This window comes from Hylobates moloch, unplaced genomic scaffold (assembly GCF_009828535.3).
Source record: "Hylobates moloch isolate HMO894 unplaced genomic scaffold, HMol_V3 SCAFFOLD_1, whole genome shotgun sequence".
In the NCBI taxonomy this organism is placed as follows: Eukaryota; Metazoa; Chordata; class Mammalia; order Primates; family Hylobatidae; genus Hylobates; species Hylobates moloch.
The window spans coordinates 150,136,219-150,152,935 of record NW_026652276.1 but is presented as its reverse complement, the minus strand read 5'-3'; the positions used below and the strand labels follow the sequence as shown (position 1 = coordinate 150,152,935).

The window sequence follows — 16,717 nt, the reverse complement described above, 5'->3', positions numbered from 1 at the left end:
CTCCTTAAGCTGATTAGCAACTTCAGCAAAGTCTCAGGATACAAAATCAATGTACAAAAATCACAAGCATTCTTGTACACCAATAACAGACAAACAGAGAGCCAAATCATGAGTGAACTCCCATTCACAATTGCTTCAAAGAGAATAAAATACCTAGGAATCCAACTTACAAGGGATGTGAAGAACCTCTTCAAGGAGAACTACAAACCACTGCTCAATGAAATAAAAGAGGATACAAACAAATGGAAGAACATTCCATGCTCATGGGTTGGAAGAATCAATATCGTGAAAATGGCCATACTGCCCAAGGTAATTGATAGATTCAATGCCATCCCCATCAAGCTACCAATGACTCTTCACAGAATTGGAAAAAACTACTTTAAAGTTCATATGGAACCAAAAAAGAGCCCGCATTGCCAAGTCAATCCTAAGCCAAAAGAACAAAGCTGGAGGCATCACGCTACCTGACTTCAAACTATGCTACAAGGCTACAGTAACCAAAACAGCATGGTACTGGTACCACAACAGAGACATAGATCAATGGAACAGAACAGAGCCCTCAGAAATGATACCGCATATCTACAACTATCTGATCTTTGACAAACCTGACAAAAACAAGAAATGGGGAAAGGATTCCCTATTTAATAAATGGTGCTGGGAAAACTGGCTAGCCATATGTAGAAAGCTGAAACTGGATCCCTTCCTTACACCTTATACAAAAATTAATTCAAGATGGATTAAAGACTTAAATGTTAGACCTAAAACCATTAAAATCCTACAAGAAAACCTAGGCAATACCATTCAGGATATAGGCATGGGCAAGGACTTCATGTCTAAAACACCAAAAGCAATGGCAACAAAAGCCAAAATTGACAAATGGGATCTAATTAAACTAAAGAGCTTCTGCACAGCAAAAGAAACTACCATCAGAGTGAACAGGCAACCTACAGAATGGGAGAAAATTTTTGCAACCTACTCATCTGACAAAGGGCTAATATCCAGAATCTACAATGAACTCCAACAAATTTACAAGAAAAAAACAACCCCATCAAAAAGTGGGCAAAGGACATGAACAGACACTTCTCAAAAGAAGACATTTACGCAGCCAAAAAACACATGAAGAAATGCTCATCATCACTGGCCATCAGAGAAATGCAAATCAAAACCACAGTAAACCACAGTGAGATACCATCTCACACCAGTTAGAATGGCCATCATTAAAAAAGCAGGAAACAACAGGTGCTGGAGAGGATGTGGAGAAATAGGAACACTTTTACACTGTTGGTGGGACTGTAAACTAGTTCAACCATTGTGGAAGTCAGTGTGGCGATTCCTCAGGGATCTAGAACTAGAAATACCATTTGACCCAGCCATCCCATTACTGGGTATATACCCAAAGGACTATACATCATGCTGCTATAAAGACACATGCACACGTGTGTTTATTGCGGCACTATTCACAATAGCAAAGACTTGGAACCAACCCAAATGTCCAACAACGATAGACTGGATTAAGAAAATGTGGCACATATACACCATGGAATACTATGCAGCCATAAAAAATGATGAGTTCATGTCCTTTGTAGGGACATGGATGAAACTGGAAACCATCATTCTCGGTAAACTATCGCAAGGACAAAAAACCAAACACCGCATGTTCTCACTCATTGGTGGGAATTGAACAGTGAGAACTCATGGACACAGGAAGGGGAACATCACACTCCGGGGACTGTTGTGGGGTGGGGGGAGGGGGGAGGGACAGCATTGGGAGATATACCTAATGCTAAATGATGAGTTAATGGGTGCAGCACACCAACCCGGCACATGGATACATATGTAACAAACCTGCACATTGTGCACATGTACCCTAAAACCTAAAGTATAATAAAAAAAAAAATCATCTTTTTTAAAAATGTAGACATATAAAATAGTGACCTAGGGACAGGGATTATATGAAGATAATGCCACCTCTACTGAGAGCTAGGGATATGAGAAGGGAGATACTATAAATTGTCCCAATGGCAGATATAAATAATCCAGTTATTTTACAATTGTTTCACACTTTACAGTTTATAAATCATGTTTTTTTACATTAACTCATTCAATTCTCATAACCCTGAGGGCAGGTAAGGGATTATTATTTCTATTTTAAAGATAAAATTGACAATCTAGAGAAATTGACTCACTCAAAGTCAAATTATCGAAAGTAGAACAGCTGGGACTTGAACCCAGAACATCTACCTTGAACTCCAGGATATTTTCCAACTTACTATGCTACTAACACTTCTATGCTGCAAGACACTGGGGAGAATTGAGGCTGGACATGGTGGCTTACCCCTGTAATCCCAGCATTTTGGAAGGCTAAAGCAGGAGGATCTCTTGAGCCCAGGAGTTCAAAACCAGCCTGGGCAACACAGCAAGACCCCATCTATAATTATTTTTTTTTAATTAGCCCAGCATGGTGGCACATGCCTGTAGTCTCAGCTATTTGGGATACTGAGGCAGGAGAATGGCTTGAGCCCAGGAGGTAGAGGCTGCAGTTAGCCGTGATTGTGCCACTGCACTCCAGCCTGGGCAACAGAGTGAGACCCTGTCTCAAAAATAAATAAATAAATGAAAGAGAGAGAGAGAATTGGTTAATTATGCATATGTGTAGATGGTTCCATAGAAGGTAGGCAGCTATGTGGTTTATTTGCAAAAAAAAAAAAAAAGAGGTCAATATAAAATTATTTCAAAGAGAGGAAAAGGCAGAGAAGCATCTGATGGAAAGCTTTCTATTGTACCTGCAAGTTGCCCTGTTTCAACCAAAGAGGCTTAATTTTTGGCAGTGAGTGGGGTGCAGTGTAGACAGCCTACTCACATCCTTTAAGCCTAAGTTGGACATGTGGAGAATTCACAGATCCTCTACCACAGGGACATGTGTATTCCTTACATCTGTGACCTCTGAGACATTTCCCACACATGACTGTCTCTGGAATTCCAGCCACACTGAATCCTGGATTTGGGGGAAAAGATTATCCTGCTGCAGCTTGGGTTAGAAATTGAAAAAATCGGTCTCCATTAGAATATCCAGTTTGAGTTCTATAACTGTATTATTCACATATTCTCAGATGTAAATAAGGCTATATATTTACGTATGAATTAGTTTCAAAACTTAAATGTCTTAATTTAAAATCTTTCTTCTTTGAATGCTGATCATTTTTGATAGAAAAGACTTTTCTGAAGTATGACTCATTTATCTTATGTACCACCTCTAAACACTCTCTCACAATCTCCTTATCCCAGACACTTTAGGACAAGCTATAACTTCTTAAGGAGCAACTTTTTGAATATTCCACACAGACTCTTTTAGAATTTTCTTTTTTGGTAACAATAAATAATGAAGACTTAATGGTTATCATTCTTTATTTTTAAAAGGATGCTTTAAAAATTTTTGATTACCATCCTATGGATAAAATCTTTCTTTTAATGTTTTAGATTTGTTATACAAATGCTAAGCTACTACTTTATTTGTCAACACCTTTATTTAGAGATGCATTGAAATCTTGGCTTTTTTTCTTATAAATCTGTAAAATAACATGGCCAAATATTTCATTTGTTTGCATAAACAGCTCTGGTTTAAACATAGCATTTTTTCCTAATATGTAAGTAATTCATTATAGAATCCTGGCAAGTAGGTAAACATTATGAAGAAGAAAATGAAAACCACCCCCCTATTATTCCGCTACCTGGAGAGAAGCATCATCCAAATATTGTTTCCTTCTGGTAGCAAAGGCATAACTCTGCATTTGTGTGGCAACATGATTTTATGCATGTTAGACAGCAAAGGGACAAATCTAAAGTATTAAGTAATGTCCCATAGTGTTTATTATTTACAGGTCAATTTTACCTCCTTTATTTTTTAACCTTTGCTAATTCTATAAGGAACGTCATTTTGTTCATGGTTTACACCTGAAACCAGAGCTTCACAAAAGTGTATTTAAATCAGCAGTTGCAAAATTAACAAATCGCAGAGTTCCGACGCAAACTCAGTTCACCCGGCATCTCATATCCCAGTAATCTTCCCATGACAATCCAACTACCTCATGTATTTGGATTCCTCCTACAATTTATTCTTTTGACTAAGTTAAAAAAGTCATTCTAAAAGTTTGCCTTAAAACACCCTCAAAGTGTTACTAAATTAAGGTTAAATCTCAAGTATAAATTTTCAAGCAATTAGTTTTGGTTTTGCCTGCACAGAACACCCCGCAGATGATGCCGAATAAAAACTATTTACACACTACCATAGTGCATTTCTTGTAAAAATATTGGGTCTGTAGCAACGATTTGCTAATCAAATTCAGAATTTGATTTGAAATGCCTCCGGCAGGCAGCCAATCCAGTTATGAAAGAACAGAAGCAAAAACCAGAGCCCTAGTGGGTCTCCTCCAGAAGCTAGCTGGGTCCTTTGCTCTCATTAGCAAACTGGTTCCATAGGAAATCATTGCAATTGCTCCTAATATAAAATATCATAGTTAATTTTTTTCAATAAATTATTGAACTGTACTAGACACAAAACATGTACATTTTGGAATCTAGAATTATAAAATATTCTGACATGTTTTAATATAAACAGGAACATTTCCAATGATTGCTTGGATCGAAAATGTTTTTCCCCTTGACATTTGTTTATACTTCCTAGGAAAGAAATTCTATTTATGGATAACTGAATAACACAAATAAACATCAGAGAGAGCTGAAAAATCAGCTTTGATTATGCATGAAAATCTACAATGTCATTGTGTACTCTTATGCCGTATTCTGATTGCCTGTTTATTTTTACAGAACTGCTGGTGAGCCTATGGAAGAGGAGCCAGCCTTGTGAAGTGCCAAGTCCCCCTCTGATATTTCCTGTGTGTGACATCATTGTGTATCCCCCCACCCCAGCACCCTCAGACATGTCTTGTCTGCTGCCTGGGTGGCACAGATTCAATGGAACATAAACACTGGGCACAAAATTCTGAACAGCAGCTTCACTTGTTCTTTGGATGGACTTGAAAGGGTATTAAAGATTCCTTAAACGTAACCGCTGTGATTCTAGAGTTACAGTAAACCACGATTGGAAGAAACTGCTTCCAGCATGCTTTTAGTATGCTGGGTGACCCACTCCTAGACACCGAGTTTGAACTAGAAACATTCAGTACAGCCCTAGATATTGTTAATTTCAGAAGCTATGACAAGCCAGTGAAATTTTGGGCAAAACCTGAGACATATTCATTCCTGCATTCTGATCAGCTTTTTTGGGGGTAATTTTTTTTTCAAACAGTCTTAACTTGTTTACAAGATTTGCTTTTAGCTATGAACGGATCGTAATTCCACCCAGAATGTAATGTTTCTTGTTTGTTTGTTTTGTTAGGTTTTTTATCTGAACTTTAACACACAGTTCAACTGTTCCTAGTAAAAGTTCAAGATGGAGGAACTAGCATGAAGCTTTTTTCAGTGGAATAAACCACACCGTATCTCGAAGTCCAAATGCCAAAGGAACCTCACACACTGTAATAGCGCAATATTTTATATCACTTTTTTTTAAAACGTCCCCAACATCTTTGTGTTCTCACACACAGGCGATTTGCAATTTTGCAATTGTGTTGGAGAATGAAGTCCCCCCCACCTCCCAGCCCCACATACATCCCTTGTTCTCATGACAGTAGATCTGAGCAAATGTTCCACCAAGCATTTTCAGTGTCTTTGAAAAGCAAGTAACTTTTCAAAGGTGGTCTTAATTTGTTGCATATCTATCAAGGACTTATGCGCTCACCTTTCCTTTTCTGCCCTCTATCAATTTCTTTCTTCTTACCTTTCATCATTCATTCCTTCCTTTAGAAAAACTGAAGATTACCCATAATCTCCTCTGTTACTTGAGGGCCTTGCCTATTTATTTTGTTTACTTTCCAGGTTAACACAGTTGTTTTGTCTGATTGCGTTTTATTAACTGTGAAGCCGCTGAGACGAATATCATTAAGCAACGTTGCTAAATTTTCTATGTGTTTGAAATGTGTTAATGAAGGCACTGCTTATTTGTAGTCACCTTGAATTGACTTAACCTAGAAGTTGTGCCTTCATGTGAAAAAAAAACAAAAACAAAAAACAGCCTTTAAACAAGTTTCCTTAGTGTCAAAAGTTAAAAATAAAGGACATTTATTTCTGAGATAAAAAGTAACTTACTAAATATAAGTAGGTTATCCTCCTACCTCCTAAAATTCGATTTCAACATATAACTCAAACACCTAGACATATTGAGGTAGAATATCTCACAGTATTTAATATCTGACAATGCTTTTGAAAGAGTTGATGTTTCTTTTTATATATTTTTCTAACTCAAAGGATATATTAAAGCCATAAGTGAAGATTGTCATGCTTTTATTCAGAAATCTGAAAGAAACCTTAATTAAAACAAGGTTTTAGGGAAGGCCATGATATGAAAGATATGGAACAATGTGGTTTTAGTTAGAGAGGACTCTAACCTGTAAATCAAAGATGAAAGATTTCACTCAAGTAGAATTATATAACTCCCTTTGTTATACAGTCAGACCGTATTTTTCATGCATTTGGTTTTTTTAGGATTACCATTTTAATTTTAAAGACTTTTATTACATATACAAAAATGGCTCAATACTTGGTTTAACATCTTAGAAATTTGAGACACCCTTTGAAATAGGAAATCTGAAATGGAATGTAACTTAGTATTAGGTAAAAATTGCTTTCATTGCATAAGGGCAAATTCAGTCTAGATTCATAGTAGTAATCAATTTTTTATAAATTTTATTTTCATGATATTTTCATGAGAAATTCATACCAATCATATTTGCTAGCTTATGTTATTTTGCAGTGATTGTTTGAGGATATTTACTTAAAAAAATAGTAGAGCCAAAGGCTTAACAGAAGACTCTCCCCCATTTTAAAAAGGAAACTCATGTTTTAATTAGAAAAATAATTGTATAGTTTTAAAATCAACTTCATAATTATAAATCTCTGTCATTACTTTTTAGTCCTCCCAGATATTTTTTAGATGTTGAATAAGAAAATAAAACAGTGTAATGCAAACATGCTAATTTACTAGTTTCCTGCAACAGTTTAGCCACATGTTTATGCCAAGCCATTAATCCGATAAAGCCAAATCACTAGGACATCTCCATGGGTATTTAGATTTAAAACTTGACACATTAATGAGTTAATCACACATTCTCCCATGTGACACCATACCCAATTGGTTGCACTTAGAGTCTTTAAGATACCTGGAGAAGCAAATGAACTGGGGAGCGGATTATTCACAGCTGAATGTAGTTGTAAGAACAGAATGCCAGTGCTTTTTGATTATACCATTATAAGATGGAGCATAGCCCTGAGGGACAGAATGGAGGCTTTCAGAAAATATCAACACTTCTTTTGAAATAGACCAGCACTTTTTGAAAGGGTAGTTTCACTTGGTATAGTTTTTCTTCACTTACACGTTTAAATTGTATTGCTCACAATTGTTCTGAATAAGAGGCTAGAAGAGTATTATCAATTTTGCAACTCTTTGTGATCCTTACTTTGAAGGAAAATCACATATGCTCTCTCTCGGTCTCATGATATCTCATACAGGGTGAATAAAAATGATTTTTGATAAATCTACTAGTAAATAATACTAGGAATTTAATAAGCTGTAAAATGTAAGTATAAAAGAAGGCTTAAAAATTAATATTCCCAACTGTATAATTTGAGGCTGTATATTAAACTAAAAAGCACAGATAGTTTTATTAAATAGTAACCAAAATGGACTCAGATAAAACCAGAGGCTATGTTACCATTGCTTAGTAAATGGAAAGAACATTTTGAGATGAACTATCTTTAAATATTTTACCAAGTTTATAACATCAATAGTGGAGATAGAAGTCAGCTTTGGACAAAAGAGAGATATTTATGAAAAAAAACACTACAAATCACATTTCCATTACCAGTCCTGGGGATGGAAATATTGCCTTCAGTTTTTACTCCAACCCTACACGACACTCTCACTAACCTCTCACTGACAACATCATGGCCTTGAAAGCAGGAGATCTCCTCCCACAAAGGCTTCAGAAATTATGGGACTGGTCTCTCTTAATAGTTTAGTCCTGCTTTATTTCCAAAGGTCAATTATAAAGCCTCGTGGATTTACTGGGTTCCTTTACAGACTCCATATGGAAGTAAAATAGAATGATCATTTGGAAAGTCCCCTGGGAAAAAATTCCTCTTCAATCAGCATTTTAAAACTTTTTTTTTTTTTTGAGACGGAGTTTTGCTCTTGGTGCCCAGGCTGGAGTGCAATGGCACAATCTCGGCTCACTGCAACCTCCGCCTCCCGGGTTCAAGCATTTCTCCTGCCGAGTAGCTGGGCATGCACCACCACGTCCGGCTAATTTTTGTATTTTTAGTAGAGACGGGGTTTCTCCATATTGATCAGGCTGGTCTCGAACTCCCGACCTCAGGTGATCCGCCCGCCTCGGCCTCCCAAAGTGCTGAAATTACAGGTGTGAGCCACTGCGCCCGGCCAAACTTATTGTTTTAATCCCAGCATTTATGTTTAGAAGAATTAATTTAAATATTTCTTACTATTTCTCTGTCGAATGTTTACTCTCAACTTATCTCAATGAAAGAAATATTAAAAGTCTTATGGCCCCAAAAGAAACAAGCCAAACCTTACTGTCTTAAAAGTGATTCATTCTGAGCTTGAAATGACTCTGTCAGTGTTTGACATTGTCATTTCTAGTGGCATGTATCTTAACATTCTTTTCCTGCTTCAGGAATGAAATCACTTGTCCTGCTGAGAAAATAAGGGGAAAACAAGATAGAAGTAAAAAAACAACACACCTATTCAACTATTTTCATAAAGATGGTGTTTTCGCTTTCAAAAGAAATGAAAACCAGATGGTCTATGCTAAGAAGTGAAGGCATTGTGTTGTCTTCAAAACTGATCAACATGGTCATGATCATCATCAAATTTCTTGTGTTCCCAAAGGCCACTATTATAGTACAGTCTCCAGCAGTATTTTGTATGATGTGCTGCCTTTGGAATAAAGTATTATAATGTATCTTGTCACCTTCATCAACACCACCATTAAATATGTAAGTTCCTATGTGTGGCTTCTTTTTTGGGGCACATTTGCATCGAAAATCACAGTCCTTGCCTGCCTCCTTGCTTGCTATTACCCCATTAAATGCTTCATGAAGCAGAGCATGATTGTCAAGTGGCCAGAGGATGACATTTGTCAGTGAACATGGTATACTCACACATGCTATACTCAGACTACATAACTTAGTTTCTCCAAATCAACTGCAGTCCGTTTTGTCTATGATATTCTTGGCTTCAGATAATGGTTTTATAAAATACATTAAATACAATTGAGTCAGTTATTACTATGCTGGAAATAACTAGGTCAGACAAACCTTAGACTTTTGATTGGGGCTGTTTGGACTTGATCCAATGATAAGGTAATAAGGTTGTAGCAATTTCTCAAACCATCTTAATTCTCAAACTGAAACATTTAGCAAATACATGGTGAATTTGGCGTAAACTTACAATCTAACAAATAATTTTCTTTCAACTCTTCTCTATTTTTTCTGCCTAACAATCTATACCAAATTGCCTATATCTAAGCAATCAAAAGTTTCTGAAATCTCTACTTTATGTTTCCTTAGTAGAAATGACCTTGACAACTTATTTTCTGAGATACCACTAGGCCTACTGTCTTTCATGCCATTTTATATAAACACTTTGATAGATACTCTGTCTTTTGTTTTTTAACTCTTTTCAAGAGTCACTTGACTTTTTCAAATATTCTTAAAAGATAGATTTAGTTATTATATTTTGGTCTACAATTTTGAACTTGGCAGTTTGTTTTACTAATGCAGAATTATTCATTTTGTTTCAAACATAGTTTGCCATCATCTTGCTACTACCTAATCATGTTGTACTAGTTATTGTGTAAAGAAAATTGTACATACATTTCTTTGTCCTTTGGAAGATGTCTTTGAGTCAAACCCACAAGCATGAACTCTCACCTGAAGGAAAACTGGCAAAGGAGAAACTTTAAATCAATATGTTTTGAAAGGAAGAGATTTCCAGACTTTTCAAAGAAAAATGGAATCCTTTTTTTTGTTTGTTTGTTTGGGCCTTAGGCACAGTAGAAGCAAATGTCGCAATATCAAATATAATAGGGAGAGTTCAATGTTTCCTGGGACATTGTAGTCATGTCCTTAATCCTTCATTGTGATGCCCCTTCTTGGAGTTGGCATTTTGTGACAATTCATAGAGATCTTGCAGCAATATTTGGCTATTGGTTTTACTAACTTAAAATTCAACAGAAATGGAATAATTTTAAAAAAATGAAGAATTGCAAAATCTGAAGTGGAATGGCACTTCTTTGGGTATGTAAGGGTTGTTTTTGGATAAAACTCCCCATTTGTTCTTCCTACACCTTAATATTCTCAAATTCTTTCTGGGGAAGCAACGGCAGTGTCTACCTCCACAATAACTATGATATAGGAAATTGTCTTTTCCGTGGTTTCTAGGTATAACAAACAAGCCGTTAAAAATGAATGACCATCTTGTAGGTTACAGCCTCAGCAATCTGTGTCATTTGAAAGCAAATATCCTGACATTTTTAAATAAGGTAGGCAGGGCACGCAGGAAACCAATATTTATTACTTTTGTGATTAAACATTCTAGACCAGGCTTGTTGATGTGTATGCCAATAATCTAGAATTTTTGGCTTAGTGTAAAATAAAAATGTCTTTTCTATTGTGGTCTGATATCTGTTTCTGTAATAAGATCAGTTTGTTGTCCTCTGTGCACCAGTGGTTTTGCCCTTAATTTTTTTTGGCTAGCATCACCAAGATCTGTCATCCAGAGCTGCTGAGAAAAATACATGTTGCCAAACTTTTCTTAAAATTGTGCTGCCAGTGGTATTTTCCCAGATGTGAAAAATAATAATCTAATAAAGGATTAATATCTAATAACAATACCATTGTTGAACATGCTCATGGAATGTCCACCTTCTTCTGATTCCTTTTTTGTATTTGAAAATGCAATGATGTGTTCCAAATTATTGTTGATGTTGTTAATGTCATGACTCTCCTTTGAAGAGAATAAAAGATCCCCTTTTGTTTTGTGTTTTCTACTGAATTAGATTTTCCTCTAGTCCTATGTGAATAAAAGCTATTTGAAATAAAAGTGTTCTTATTTTTCTATGTCCTTGGTGCCTACCATTAGACTCTGGATAGCAGATATTTAATGAATATTTGTTGGATAAATAAAATATTATGAAATATGAATTACCATAAAATGTGCTATTCCATTAAAAAAAAAAAGATTTACTTGTGAGTAACTCTCCCTTACAATAATGTGAAAATTCACAAAAGAAGAAGTAAATTAAAAGAGTTGCTATTTGATTGTAGCTTGATGGTTTGAATAAAGAACAATAATAACTACCACTGATTAAGTACCTGCCATGTGCCTGTCACTCTGCTGAACACTGTACCTGAATGACATTTAACCATCACATAAACCCTGCATCATAGGTGTTATTAGTCTCATTTAGAGATGAGAACATCAAGCATTAAAAAGGTTAACACACTGTTACAGTGACAGACAGGATTTGACCCTTAATCTACATGTATCTATCTCTAAAGTCTATCCTCTCCAAATGTATATATGACACATCAAAGATGGCATACTAAAGATATTCTTTGACTAAAAAACTATGATTAACCTTCAGAACAGACTGTATGCTCAGTCTTTGCTAAGTTTTATTAAGTTATTTAAATGGATCTGGTAATTGTGGCTAGATTTGTACAGTAAGTACAAGTTAAAAAATGGTTGTTTCTACTCCTATATCAACAACTTTCTCTAATCTAGCCAAGAACCCTAAGATATCTTTAGAGCACATACTCCAAAAACTGTTTAAATATTCCAAGACCAATACTTATTTTTATATTTTATAACCCCCTGCATGTTTAACATTCTAAAATATAACTGTTTTCAATGGACAATGGTCTGGGTTCCTTCTGGGAAAAGACAGTAATATTTTGTCTAACAAAAGGTAAACTTGAGATGGAGTGGGTGGGTAGACTGGATTTCAATGGTAAACACCTTTGGTTTAATCAGATTTGTCAAATGGCAAATGTTACTTTGTGGTTCTTTGTTTCATTTAAGTTTCCATGGTAAAAAGTGAACAGTTGAAAAAGTGGAGCCTATGTTTAAAAATTAAGAATGAATGTCATATTGTTATTTTAAAAGAATAGTTTGTAGTTGAAAAAGAAAGCCTAAAGAATATCTTTCACTACTTAACACTTCTGTGGTGCTTTAGGGTTACTGAACCCAAAATATTTCTGAATATTGTAATTACCCCTCAACTTTGTAATATCAATAGGCTATACAAATTCCTGTGGTCGTCCAGGTTGACCATAAATAGATAATTCCCCACATGTCCTAATAATTACTTTGGAAAAGACTGACAGCTGTTCTTTCAAATGTCCTAAGAAAAGGAAAGTAAGATTCAGGAAAACAGATGAAAAGATGAATGAATCCCTTCTGTAATCTTTAAAAAAAAAACTGGAGAAATAAGAGGATTTTTTAAAAGATTGCATTCGCCTTAGATCAAATCAAATTTAAAGGTCTTAATATATGTAGAAAAGGTATTATTAACTCCATAATGAAAGCTTATACATTTAAAATATAATATAATCCCATATATATTTTTTCCTAAAAAATATTTTTTCCAAAAAAGTAAGGTTTAAAAACTTAAGATGTGATAAAGTGAATCAATTTAATGGTATACTAAAAAGTAAATCTTTTAATAAATTAATTATGTATTTTGAAGATTTATTCTTAACCAAATGTGAAGACTTTACATCCATGTAAAATGAGGTTGTTTCTTTTAAGAATGTGTATTTTTAGTGCACAATTTTTATTTTTTCTCCTTTGTTAAACAGGTTTTGTTTTGGCTGTTTTATTCATTCTAAAAATAAAAATATTAATAGTTATTTACCACTTACCCTGTGCTCTTATTTAAATCTCACAACAAACCCATAAGAGGGGTAATTTAATGGATGAGTAAATTACAATTTAAATGCCAGAACAAAGCTCATCTTCTTTACTGCTATCCAACTAGTGCATACAATGTAATCAACATTCACTGACGGCCTACAATATGTCACAAGTATTCAGTACTTGTTCTCAGAATAGCATGGAAAATAGCAAGAAAATTGAAAATATATATAAAGGAAATGAAAATTTCATTAAATCTCCATCTGATATAACTACAAAAGAAATATTACCACAAAATAGGTTTGGCTTTAGAATTGTGTGACACTAAGACTTTCTAAAAAATATGACTTCTCTTTTTTCTTCATAGTATTATAATATAGAGGCAGAGATACAATAGATTTAAGAAATATGTGTGGTCTAAATTACATATAATTATATTCATGGAAAGATTTGGGCACAGCTCTATCAAGAAAGTAGATATGATTAGAGTATTTGTTCAAGTCCCTTTCATCCCTAAGGTCTACCAGATCAACATTCAATTTAAAAGCATGTTAAGATGTATAAAGACAGGATATTAATTTTGTAGAAATACTTAAAAAAAACTTACAAATTGCTTTCTAAATTCCAGTCATTTGCTTTTCTCCCATTATTTTCTTTTAAAAAAATTAGTTGCTTATAATTTCTGGAGAGACACATCCCCAACAGTCAAATTCGTTAATAACCATTTTGGCTTTACTCCATTGCCCCTTAATAAAGCATAATTTCCAAACTCTTTTACTTTTGAAAGCACTGATCTTAATAAGCAGTTTTTTTAATTCTTTCATCAGACCCCAAATCCTGATAGACTGTAACACCCTCAATCAGGCAGATTGTACTTAGAGGTGGTCTCTGGGCCATTAATGCTGTGCTACCATTTTGAAGTTTTAGTTTTCCTATTTTAAAATCCAGCCTGTATTTAACCAGATACATTCTAACTACTTTTTCATGGTTACATACAGTGCCCTTTCTCCCACTAGACTATTAAATTTAGCTCAGAAGTCCCAAACAGCCAAAAACACTGCTTTGCAATTAGTACATATTTATAAAGGACGGCTAGATGCTATAAAGTAGTCATTTCTTGTCACTACTTCTTTTAAGCTCAATGGAAAGTGGATGGAAAAGTATATAGTGTCCCATATAATAATCTGTGTTAAAAAATCATTGTCCTTGGTGTTGAGATCAAACCAAGTCAGATGTTTACAACTTTAAGAAACAATTTTGGCCAGGCACAGTGGCTCGCGCCTGTAATCCCAGCACTTTGGGAGGCCAAGGCGGGTAGATCACCAGGTCAGGAGTTCAAGAACAGCCTGACCAATATGGAGAAACCCTGTCTTTACTAAAAATACAAAAAATTAGCCGGGCGTGGTGGTGCATACCTCTAATCCCAGCTCCTTGGGAGCCTGAGGCAGGAGAATTGCTTGCAACCGGGAGGCGGAGGTTGCAGTGAGCCAAGATCACGCCATTGCACTCCAGCCTGGGCAACAAGAGTGAAACTCCATCTCAAAAAAAAGAAAAGAAACAATTTTAAAAGCAGATGAATCTACAAATCTTGTTTATACTCTAACAATATTCAAGTTTAGTAGATGTATTCCCAGAGTATTTCCAGAGAAGAGAATGAAGGCCTGGGAATCCAGACTTTTAGTTTCCAGCCCTATTTCTGCAACAACCTCGCTTGTGACATTTGGCAAGTTCATTATCTTCTCATAGCCTTAATTTCTTTATTATTTCCTATTTAATGATTTGAAAGTTATACATCCAGCTTTTATTATTAAAAATATACATTATATGTCTATTATTTTACTCAAACTAGTCAAATGCAGAATTGACTTAAAAGTCAATTGTCTTAACTACACGTCTACTTTCCACTTGCAGATAACAAGGACCACAAACTGTATTGAGTCCTACATATTCTATTTTATCCTACATCTTATTATTGCCTAGCATGTAGTTTCACTTTATTTTTAAACCTTGATTTTATTTAGAGCAATTATTGATATATGACTATATAAATCAAGGTATAATACAAAGGTCGTCAATAATTATTGCTAATATCTTTGCTCAATAATTTTGGTTACACCTCATTTCTTTCTTCTTTCAGGTTGGGAGTGATTAACTTCCTTTTACCTTGCCTGTCTGAGATGAATTTATTTTTTATTTTTTAGCCTCACTCTTGAATGATCGTGGCTGGGTATAGAATTCTAGATTGCCAATTATTTTTTCTCAGCACTGTGATAACATCATTTTATTGTATTCGAATGCCTCTACTTTCACTGCCAAGGTGTCTGTAATTGCTTAATAATTGTTCCTTTGAAAATAATTTTTTTTCTCTCGGCATTTTAAGATCCTCTCTGTGAGCAAGTGTGATTGTGTGTGTGTGTGTGTGTGTGTGTGTAAGCTGCAAGGGACTGTGTTTCCTAAATGTAAAAATTCCATTATTTCCAGAAATACAATTTTCTGGAAAATTCTAAGTTATCTATGATTGATAATAGCTCCCCTAGTCTTCTATTCCATTTTTTCTTAATTCTTGTTAGAGAGAAGTCTTGTTAGATATATATAGATAAGATTTACCCTATCCTTTATGTCATTAAACTTGTCTTTTACATTTTCCACTGCATTGTTTCTTTATGCTGTCTTTGAATAATTTCCTCTAAAACTGCAGATCTAATTTTATGCATTTTTATACTATAAATTTTAACTTTCAAAAACATTATTCATTTTTAAAGACATACTTAATTTTTAAATATTCCACTATTCTAGTGTATTATTTTATTGCTTAGATTTCTTACTTTATATTTTAATAATTTTCTACACATTTAGTTTATAGTCTCTATCAGAGTTCTCTGTGATCTCATACTTAAGTACTTGCTTATATTAATTTGGTTACTCCTCTAAAACTATTTTATCATGAGCTAATTTTTGGTAGGGCTTTTATCTGTGAGAAGTACATGTTATCTGGATTGAAGACGTATCCCTCTCAGGTAGTTTTTTATTTGCTTCTGACAGGCATTTCAGTAGTTTTACTACCTAGGACCACTTTAATGCTTATTATTACTATTTTGCTTATGGATTATTTGGCCATATGACTAATAGAAATTTAAATTTAAAAATCTATGTCCAGGCTTAACAATCTCAGAAGAAACTTTTTATACCCACCCAGTCTGCTCAAAGAAACAACCAACTTCCTCATCATTCTGTCATCAGTGGGAAGACATTTTTTCATTCTACTCTCCCACCTGGGAGCAGCCTTTCAAGGTTCCTGATCAATTGTGAATGCCTGTGATAGGATGACCTTCTCATTTTCAATTATCTCTCTCAAGAAGTCCAAGAGTTCATCTTCTGTCTTTATGTAGGTATTAAAACACAAACCCTTTGGTTACTCATACTGGGAACTTATACTCCACAACCCCATCCCAAGCCAATGACACCATCAGCTCTCCCACATGCCACTTTCTTTTTCAGTGCCTTCTTCCTTCCTGGTATTTCTAGCACTGAATTTAGCTATGCATTTAAAAGAATATTCCACTCAGCATCTCTGAACATTATGGCAGGGGTGTTGCAGTTTATCTGGTCTTTCACATTGATGAGAATTGGAAGTGGCCTCAGTCTCTAGCCATGAAAGGACATCTCTAG

At 34.9% G+C, this 16,717-nt stretch overlaps 1 protein-coding gene across 2 annotated transcripts in view; it reads left to right on the top strand.

Annotated features, from left to right (window-relative positions):
• HDAC9 (histone deacetylase 9) overlaps positions 1-11,382 on the top strand; it is a 945,763-nt gene extending 934,381 nt beyond the window's left edge. Inside the window, exon 26 of one of the 2 annotated variants that reach the window (XM_032759782.2) lies at positions 4,825-11,382. In XM_032759782.2, coding sequence (XP_032615673.1) covers positions 4,825-4,864 — 40 coding nt within the window. In that variant the 3' untranslated portion in view covers positions 4,865-11,382. The remainder of the gene's footprint in view (positions 1-4,824) is intronic. The other variant, XM_032759765.2, reaches the window with a different exon arrangement.
• The last annotated feature ends 5,335 nt before the right edge of the window (positions 11,383-16,717 follow it).